Genomic DNA, 10,010 nt, shown 5'->3' with positions numbered 1-10,010 from the left:
CTTATTTAGGATGCAGTAGAAATAAAATTTACCATTGTCATTTCATTGTTTGAATGGTCTTCTTCATTGTCCACACGGAGATGTTCAGGGACAGCACTATACCTTAATCGGTGTGCCAGTTCATGGTGAACAGATTGAACCAAACCCCATCTTTGTAGTATGTTTCAGTGGTGATTATCAATTAAATAAGTATCTTGTATTTATGTACCATATTGTTGCTGTACAAATCGAGATTATTCTTGTTCCAACTGTCTAGCACTATAACTCCAAGACTGTTCATCATAAAAGGCTGAAACTTTGGATGTCCACTCCTTAGTTACTATAGATAACAGAGAGGTAATAAAATGGAATTGCAAAACGACTGGTTTTTGCTCAGCTGGTCACATATGTGCATTTCCCAGCTACAATTATATTAGAGAACCATGTTAGCTACATTAATGATTGATACTGAAATGATATGGGGTAGTTTTTAACATAACAGTTATTTGTTACTGTATGGTATACGATCTAGGGGGTGTTCACATTATAAATATGTTTGTGTATACTCTCTCTATGGTTGTGTGATTATTTGAGGAGCATGTTAGTTGTAGCAGCATAGTTTTGGGCTACATAAGGGTGGTAGAGTCTATTTAAGAGGGGCAACTTTGAGGCATATGTACACAATGAAGCACACAATGGGCATGCGTGAAATACATGCCATTCTATGGGGTTTGGGGCATGCCATGCTTCCCAGGAAACTTTGATATTTTTAGCATCTTGGATGGCATTTTTAGTTAAAAATTGTTAGTAAATTTATGCTATCATGGACAATACAAAATAGAAATTACTCTATTCATGTGGTACAAGCTACATTGTCTACGCACAGTATCAAGGAAACCAAACACATATCAAATACTACTAATAATTATTGGTATTAGCACTTTACAATGACCAGCACCAGGGGCGGATCTAGGATTTATAAAAGGGGGGGGGGGGCTAACTCAAAGTATTAATGTCTTGGGTAGAGCAAAGCATGCTGGAACTAGGGGGGTCTGGGGGCATGTCCCCCCAGGAAATTAAAAAAAAATAGATGCTAAAATACTGCAATTTGGAGACATTTCCACATAAAATTCATAATATTTTCTGCCTGTAGATATTTTATATACTGTCTTTAGATTATAGGTATGGCTCTCTGAAGCATTTTGTTAATGGAAAAGTTTGGGTAGGTACAGACAACCAAGTACATGATGCACCCTCTCACAATTGCACAACACTGAATAGGTGTATGTTATAATAATAATGTTGTAAGTGGAAAATTTTGTAATTTGAACAATACAAGATTGAATCTGAGAGCATTTTCAATGGAAATTGTGTACCTGAATTAAGTATTGCCATACATATTAACTACACAAGTAGATGAATGAAGCCCTTTAAACAGACCAATGCACTTCATTGTATGTATAGGTGCAGGCAGATTTGGAAAAATTCCATAACAGAACTAACTATTTGCTTCCAGTGAACGTTCTATTAGAGTAGTTAGCTGACTGCTCTATTAGAGTATCTCGATCTTGTACACCTCCAATGCTGATCCGGGTCCTTGTTGCATAAACTTTAGCATAAATCCACTGATAATACCTTGGAAAGATGTTTATAAGGTGATTTTATGAGTATTTGTATTATTAGTGATCATATAATTACGCTAAGACAAAATTTCATTATAATTAAATACTCAGCATATTGATCAAGTAAAGCCTAAAAGTGAAGGGGGGGGAGGGGGGCTTCAGCCCCCAAAGCCCCCCCTTGATCCGCCCCTGAGCACTGAAGGACTAACAGCAGCATGTGCTGCAACCTTTGGATTACCTAACCTAAAAAGAACTGGGGACTTTAGATGAATGATTACTTAACCTAGCTAACAACAAGGTGAAATAGAAAAGTATACAATATTATTATTATATTATTATTATTAATTAGCAAAGCCCACCAGGGGCAACACGCTAATGTGCATTACAAATCACAAATTGTTTAGCTTATCTATAATGTTCTTAAAAGTGTCAAGGTTAATTGTGTCAATGTTGTCAATTTTCAAGTTATTCCAATCAATAATTGTTCTTGGCAGAAAAGAATACTTATATAAATCAATTCTGGATTGCAGCTGTGCAAATTTGAGGGGATTATTGGCACGGGTATATGATACAGGGGTTGGCTGGGGTAAACAATGATCTAATCCAAAACACCCAAGCTGTAAAAAAAGTGTGCAGCCCTCAGAAAGGCTATGGTGAAAAAAGATGTGAAATCCAAGGTGGCGGCCAAGAAATGGCTGTGATGGTAGGTTAATGGTAATAATTTTAATAATGACAATTCAGGTGAATTTTGTGCTAAGACCAAGCGGCACAAAAATTCACCTGAATTGTCGTTATTAAAATTTTTACCATTAACCTACCATCACAGCCATTTCTTGGCCGCCACCTTGGATTTCACATCTTTTTTCACCATAGCCTTTCTGAGGGGCGCACGCTTTTTTTACAGCTTGGCTGTTTTGGATTAGATTTCATTTCTTTTTGTATTTGTATACCCCAAAGCCGGCCTATGGCCAGCTTTGGGACTTTTTTAACCTATGCTTTTTTTCTTTACCACAGGAAGAAGACAAAGATGAAGTAGATGTACTTTAAATATTTTATCAGTAAATGTACAAATTATATTATATATAATACATAATATTATATTGATTACAGAAATCTCCATGGTGGTTTCTTTGTAACTGAACACTCTACAAGGTGACTTCTTCTAGATGCTCTCTCTACAGGGTGAATTGTTTGTAGCTGAACGATCTACAAGGTAACTTCTTCTAGCTGATCTTTCTACAGGGTGATGTGTTTGTAGCTGAATTCTGTATAGGTGATTTGTTTGCAGCTGAGCTCTTTACAGAATGGTTTCTTTGTAGCTGAACTCTCTAAAAGGTAACTTCTTCTAACTGATCTTTCTACAAGGCAATTTGTTTGTGGCAGAATTTTCTACAGGGTGATTTCTTTGCAGCTGAACTCTCTACATGGTGGTTTCTTTGTAGCTGAACTCTCTACAAGGTAATTTCTTCTAGCTGATCTCTCTACAGGGAGATTTGTTTGTAGCTGAACTATCTACAAGGTAATTTCTTCTAGCTGATCTCTCTACAAGGTGATTTGTTTGTAGCTGAACTCTCTACAGGTGATTTGTTTGCAGCTGAACTCTCTAAATGATGGTTTCTTTGTAGCTGAACTCTCTACAAGGTAATTTCTTCTAGCTGATCTCTCTACAGGGTGATTTGTTTGTAGCTGAACTATCTACAAGATAATTTCTTCTAGCTGATCTCTCTACAGGGTGATTTGTTTGTAGCTGAATTCTGTATTGGTGATTTGTTTGCAGCTGAGCTCTTTAAAGAATGGTTTCTTTGTAGCTGAACTCTCTACAAGGTAACTTCTTCTAGCTGATGTCTTTACACGGTCACTAGTTTGTAGCTGAATTCTCTAAATGGTGGTTTCTTTGTAACTGAACTCTCTACAAGGTAACTTCTTCTAGCTGATCTTTCTACAGGGTGATTTGTTTGTAGCTGAATTCTGTACAGGTGATTTGTTTGCAGCTGAGCTCTTTAAATAATGGTTTCTTTGTAGCTGAACTCTCTACAAGGTAACTTCTTCTAGCTGATGTCTCTACAAGGTCACTAGTTTGTAGCTGAGCTCTCTACATGGTGGTTTCTTTGTAACTGAACTCTCTACAAGGTGACTTCTTCTAGCTGATCTCTCTACAGTGTGATTTATTTGAAGCTGAACTCTCTACAAGGAAACTTCTTCTAGCTGATCTCTCTACAGGGAGATTTGCTTGTAGCTGAACTCTCTACAGGTGATTTGTTTGCAGCTGAACTCTTTATATGATGGTTTCTTTGTAGCTGAACTCTCTGCAAGGTAACTTCCTCTATTGATCTCTCTACAGGGTGATTTGTTTGTAGCTGAACTCTCTACATGGTGGTTTCTTTGTAGCTGAACTCTACAAGGTGATTTCTTCTAGCTGAACTATCTCTTTCCATAGTTGCATGAACTCCCTACAAGGTGACTTCTTCTAGTTGATCTTCTACAGGGTGATTTGTTTGAAGCTGAACTCTCTACAAGGTAACTTCTTCTAGCTGATCTCTCTACAGGGAGATTTGTTTGTAGCTGAACTCTCTATAGGTGATTTGTTTGCAGCTGAACTCTCTACATGATGGTTTCTTTGTAGCTGAACTCTCTGCAAGGTAACTTCTTCTAGCTGATCTCTCTACAGGGTGATTTGTTTGTAGCTGAACGATCTACAAGGTAACTTCTTCTAGCTGATCTCTCTACAGGGTGGTTTCTTTGTAGCTGAACTCTCTTAAAGGTAACTTCTTCTAACTGATCTTTCTACAGGGCAATTTGTTTGTGGCTGAATTTTCTACAGGGTGATTTCTTTGCAGCTGAACTCTCTACATGGTGGTTTCTTTGTAGCTGAACTCTCTACAAGGTAATTTCTTCTAGCTGATCTCTCTACAGAGAGATTTGTTTGCAGCTGAACTCTCTACAGGGTGATTTGTTTGTAGCTGAATTCTGTACAGGTGATTTGTTTGCAGCTGAGCTCTTTACAGAATGGTTTCTTTGTAGCTGAACTCTCTACAAGGTAACTTCTTCTAGCTGATGTCTTTACAGGGTCACTAGTTTGTAGCTGAATTCTCTACATAGTGGTTTCTTTGTAACTGAACTCTCTACAAGGTAACTTCTTCTAGCTAATCTCTCTACAGGGAGATTTGTTTGTAGCTGAACTCTCTACATGATGGTTTCTTTGTAGCTGAACTCTCTGCAAGGTAACTTCTTCTATTGATCTCTCCACAGGGCGATTTGTTTGTAGCTGAACTCTACAAGGTGATTTCTTCTAGCTGAACTATCTCTTTCCATAGTTGCATGAACTCCCTACAAGGTAACTTCTTCTAGCTGATCTCTCTACAGGGTGACTTGTGTGTAGCTGATCTCTATACAGGTTTCTTGTTTCTAACTGATCTCTTGAATTCTCTTCAGGGTGACTGCTCTATTAGGATGACTGCTCTATTAGAGTATCTCGATCTCGCACTTGCTGCACCAAGTTGGATTTCGTGTTATAACTCCGTGGCTTTAAGTCTGATTCTTCTACACCATTGATGAGCCTTTCTAAGATGATTACTCCATCTGTACAACGATTTTCAAAGCATTACCCCAAGCGGTTTATCTGGTAGGCGTGGCAAGCAGTCGTTTTTTATTAGCTAATCTCGATTGCGTAATTGTTACACACTGTTGGTTTTTTCGTTGTATCTTCCTGTTTTTTAGCTCGATTTCTTTCAAACCACAAAAGGTTTGAGGTTAAATAGTTAACCTATTCACCCACCGATTTTCAGTTTCTTCCCTTACGCGGTTTACCCTGTAGGCGTGACAACATATTGGTGTTATTTTTCGTGAATAATCGCTCATAACTCTTTGCCTGTTTATCGTATGTATTCCAGCCAAAGTTGGTACCGAGATGCGCCTTTATATACCCCTTCTGTGTGTTACATTTCAAGGAAATCGGATGTGGCGTTCGCGTTTTATAGCAGTTTTTGTAAGTGTGAAACAAGAAAAAGAAAATAAGAAAAAAAACCAAGAAACTGAGCCAATTTTTGAATTCGCATATCTCGGGAACGCGCGAAGCGATTTCGCTCAAATTTAGAATGTGGAGTACTGCAGTTGGAGGGCATGTCCACAGCAAAAATCGTCTTGTTTCATCAAGGAAGCACGGAGCTACGGCGGTGCGAAAATTGCGTTTTCTTTCTTCCTGTCAATATACTCACGGGTGTTACGCGCCGGCTTTTTGGGCCGCACGACACACTACCGTGTCTTGATTTGGTAGCACCAGTAAGTTTCTTACAATCTTGAATAATAATATAAGTCTAGCATTCCTTCTACTTTTTAAACTTGGCCATTGAAGGTAATTAAGCATATCTGTAATACTGTGTTGTTGACTGGATCTGTGCCATGGTTTATTAAGAACAAATCTTGCAGCTCGGTGTTGGATCATTTCTAATTTGCTAACTGTTGTTTGGTGATAAGGATCCCAGATGGCTGAGCAGTATTCAATAGAAGGTAACAATAATTGTTTGTAAAAGTGTTCTTTGATTTGTATTGGGGCATTATATAAATTCCTTTTCAGAAATCCAAGAAGACGGTTTGCCTTTCCACAAATATAGTTAACATGAGGTTCCCATGATAGTGTATGATGGAGGCGGATACCAAGATAGGTGTGCTCTGATACAATATTCAATGGAATATTAGACATTTTATATGTAAAAGTGCTTTTACTGTGGTGGGTTGTAAATTGTAAAATATTGCATTTGGGAATGTTAAATTCCATCAGCCAGTTGCTAGCCCATTGTGTTAAGGAATCTAAGTCATTTTGCAGTGTTCTGTGATCGTTGGTCGTAGCTATAGTTTTAAAGAGTAGAATGTCGTCAGCAAATAATCTAATTTCACTCTTGATGTTTGTTACAATATCATTAATGTAAATTAGGAACAACACAGGACCAAGTACGGAACCTTGTGGAACACCAGATGTAACTTGACATGTAGAAGATCTAGAGCCTTCTACTACAACATGTTGGGTACGACCATGAAGGAAGGACTCGAGCCACTGTAAGACAGTTCCTCTTATACCATAGTAATTTAATTTGTAGAGAAGTCTAGAATGAGCTACTCTGTCGAATGCTTTAGAAAAGTCTAATATAGCAGCATCAACTTGCAGGTTCCTGTCAATATCTTTTGCAATGTCATTAACAGTAATGAGTAGTTGAGTCTCACAGGAATGTTTTGATCTAAATCCAAACTGGTTGTCTGAAAGAATATTGTGGTCCTCCAAATGCTTCATAATTTGACTCACGATGATATGCTCCATTGTTTTACAAACTACTGAGGTGAGTGAGATAGGACGGTAGTTGCCTGGGTGAGCTTTGGAACCTTTTTAAAATATTGGGGTGACATAGGCATGCTTCCATTGTAATGGGACTTCACCAGATTCTAGTGATTGTTTGAAAATATGAGTTAGAATGGGATATAATTCGGCAGCTGTGACCTTCAGTACATATGGATGCAAGGAGTCAGGTCCTGGGGATTTGGATGTGTCACAGGTACTTAACAAGTTGTAGACTCCTTGTTCGGTAATCTCAAATGTAGGTAAAGATGGAAATAAGGATGGACCTTTGTCAGGAATGTTACTATTATCTTCGGATGTAAAGACAGACTGAAAGTGTTGATTGAGGGTGTCTGCTTTTTCCACAGGATTGGTTATGATATGACCATTTATAGGATTTATTAATGTACTAATACCATTGTTTTCTTGTTTTCGTGACTTGATGTAGTGCCATAAAGACTTTTTGTTACTGTCTGGTGATGAAGTTAGGTTTGTCAGGTAGGATTTGTGTTGGTACTTTAGTTTATGATCTATCTCTTTTTGTAATGATTTATATTCATTCCAGTCACTATCTCGACAATAACGCTTTGCTCTTCTATAAACTCTTTGCTTTTTACGTATGAGTCGTTTTAAAGCAGAAGACAGCCAGGGAAGGTGAATTCTTGTACTTAATTTCTTGGTAGGAGTATGAGTGTTTATTATTTCTTGTAAATTTTGTAAGAAGAAGGACCAATTTTCATCTAAGCTTTGGGGTGATGCTTGATTTATTTCAAAGTAATCATGTGACAAGTCTGATAATTCCTCTCTTATTTTTTCCCAGTCAGCTAGCTTGTAAAGGTAAACAGTTCTGGGATGTTGTTTAATTACACGTTTAGGAATCTTGATGGATACTAAAACAGCGTTGTGGTCACTCAAGCCTGGAAGTGGTTCACATGATATCACAGAATTAGGATTAGTAGTAAAGCATAAGTCTAAAACATTTTGAGCTCTTGTAGGGAAGGTGACTAACTGAGACAGTTGGTAGTTGTGTGATAAGTCAATAAGTTTTTCACGAAAGTGACATGATACATAGGAATTTATTAGTGTACTGTTTTCCCAGTCAATACCTGGACAATTAAAGTCACCTCCAAGAATAATTTGAGTGTGGGGATACTTTTGCTTAATCATGTCTATGGAAGACTGCAAGTTGTCAAGTATTGTATCACTTGAGTGAGGAGGACAGTAAAAGGAGCCAATGATAAAGTCATTGTTCTTGTCAAGATGAACGTGAGCCCACACTATTTCAATAGTTGAATTGTCATTAATTTGTGTACATGGTATAGAGCCCTTTATGGAAATAAACACACCACCACCAGAAGTGTTTCTGTCTTTTCTGTATGTTTGATAATTATTTGGGAAAACCTCAGAGTTTAGAATAGATTCATTCAAATGTGATTCTGTCCCATAGGTAACCAGAAAAACTTCAAGTTGGGTTCGTTTGTTAGTAACACTACAGAAATTTACAATAGACAGTTTCAAATCACTTAATACATTATTTGAGTTTGGGTTATTAGTAGAGTTATTAAATACCTGTGAATTTGAGTCAGGATTTGAGTTAGTTATAGTGGAAACAGGGAGTCAGGATGACTCCATGCTTGTGGTAGAGGTATTATTAAGTGGCTGTGCTGATACAGTTACATACTCTAATTTGTTACCATCTGTACTCACTTTGCAGTGAAGCTTGTTGTTGAGGTATAAGGAATCATTTCTTATTTTGATGTATCTCCGTTCGGTACCATTGTCAATTAGGGATCTCCTTTCCTTCAATAATAAGCATTCCTTTTGACGCTCCTGAGGAGTTAGATCAGGTTTTATGTAGATTGGAGCTTCAAGCTTAGACTTAGAACTTAGGATGTCAATTGCTGTGTTTGAACGAAGGAACTTCACCAGAAGGGGTCTGGGACGCTCACTCTTTTGGTCATACTTGCCGAGACGATACAAATCTTTTATATCACTAGGTTCAATGTCAATATCAGTTGGAGACAGAGCCTCCATCACGTTTTCCATGTCCTTTTTCATTCGGAGTTGTCTGTTGGTATTTTGGGGATTTTCTGCTACACCATACACAACGATGTTGAATTTCCTATCCATGTTGGTGGCATTTTGATAGACAGTGTTTGAAACTTTGTCAACAACTGGAGCATGAACAGTTTGAGTAGAAGTCTGCTGTGGTTGATTAACAAGGTCTAGTTTGCGTTTAAGATCATTTAATGACCAGGAAATTCTCCAACATGATTTACACAATTTAGAGCAGTGGGCCAAGAAGTGGATGATGATCTTCAATGTCGATAAGTGCCAAGTATTACTGACATCACTAAGAAATATATTTGCTTTCTCCTATACATTGTATAATCACTTTCTTGAAAATGTAAATGAAGCTAAATATTTGGGAATTGTCATCGATTCCAAGCTAAATTTTAACAAGCATATTGACTCGGTGTGTAAAAAAGCAAACAGTGCTCTAGCTTTCTTAAAGAGGAACTTGTCTTCATGTAAATGTGAAATGAAATCTGATGCTTATCTGATGTATGTTCGACCAATTTTAGAATATGCTGCTTGTTCCTGGGCCCCCCATACTAAATGTAACATCGATAAACTGGAATCGGTACAGCGACGAGCAGCAAGATTTGTAAATGGCGATTACCGATATACGAGTAGTGTTACTGAGATGATAAATACACTAAGATGGAACAGCCTGCACAGCCGTAGAGATACTCTCAGATTACAAATGATGTATAAGATTACCCACCATATAATAGAATTAAAACTACCTAACTATATCAACTACAATCCAGGAATTACTAGAGGCCATGATTACAAACTTACTGTACCCTTTACACGGATTGATCCATACAAGTTTAGCTTCTTCCAAGCCACCATTGCATTATGGAACAAATTACCAACTGAAATAGTTAACGCTACTTCAACTGACTCTTTTACTTACTTACTTAATATTAATTAATTTTGTACATATATTGCACTTACAGTACATACTCGCTTGCGAGATTTTGCAATTATCATAATAATAATAATAATAATTTAGA

The 10,010-nt window shown here is 37.4% G+C and overlaps 1 protein-coding gene across 1 annotated transcript; it reads right to left on the bottom strand.

Moving 5' to 3' along the window:
* Positions 1-6,978: 6,978 nt before the first annotated feature.
* On the bottom strand, positions 6,979-9,057 carry LOC136247475 (uncharacterized). The gene is made up of 2 exons (XM_066039199.1): positions 8,635-9,057; positions 6,979-8,253 (listed from the first exon to the last, which is right to left on the bottom strand). Exons 1-2 carry the CDS (start codon positions 9,055-9,057, stop codon positions 6,979-6,981), a joined length of 1,698 nt encoding a protein of 565 aa, XP_065895271.1.
* Positions 9,058-10,010: the final 953 nt, after the last annotated feature.

Source organism: Dysidea avara, chromosome 1, assembly GCF_963678975.1.
Source record: "Dysidea avara chromosome 1, odDysAvar1.4, whole genome shotgun sequence".
In the NCBI taxonomy this organism is placed as follows: domain Eukaryota; kingdom Metazoa; phylum Porifera; class Demospongiae; order Dictyoceratida; family Dysideidae; genus Dysidea; species Dysidea avara.
This window is presented reverse-complemented; position numbering and strand designations above follow the sequence as displayed.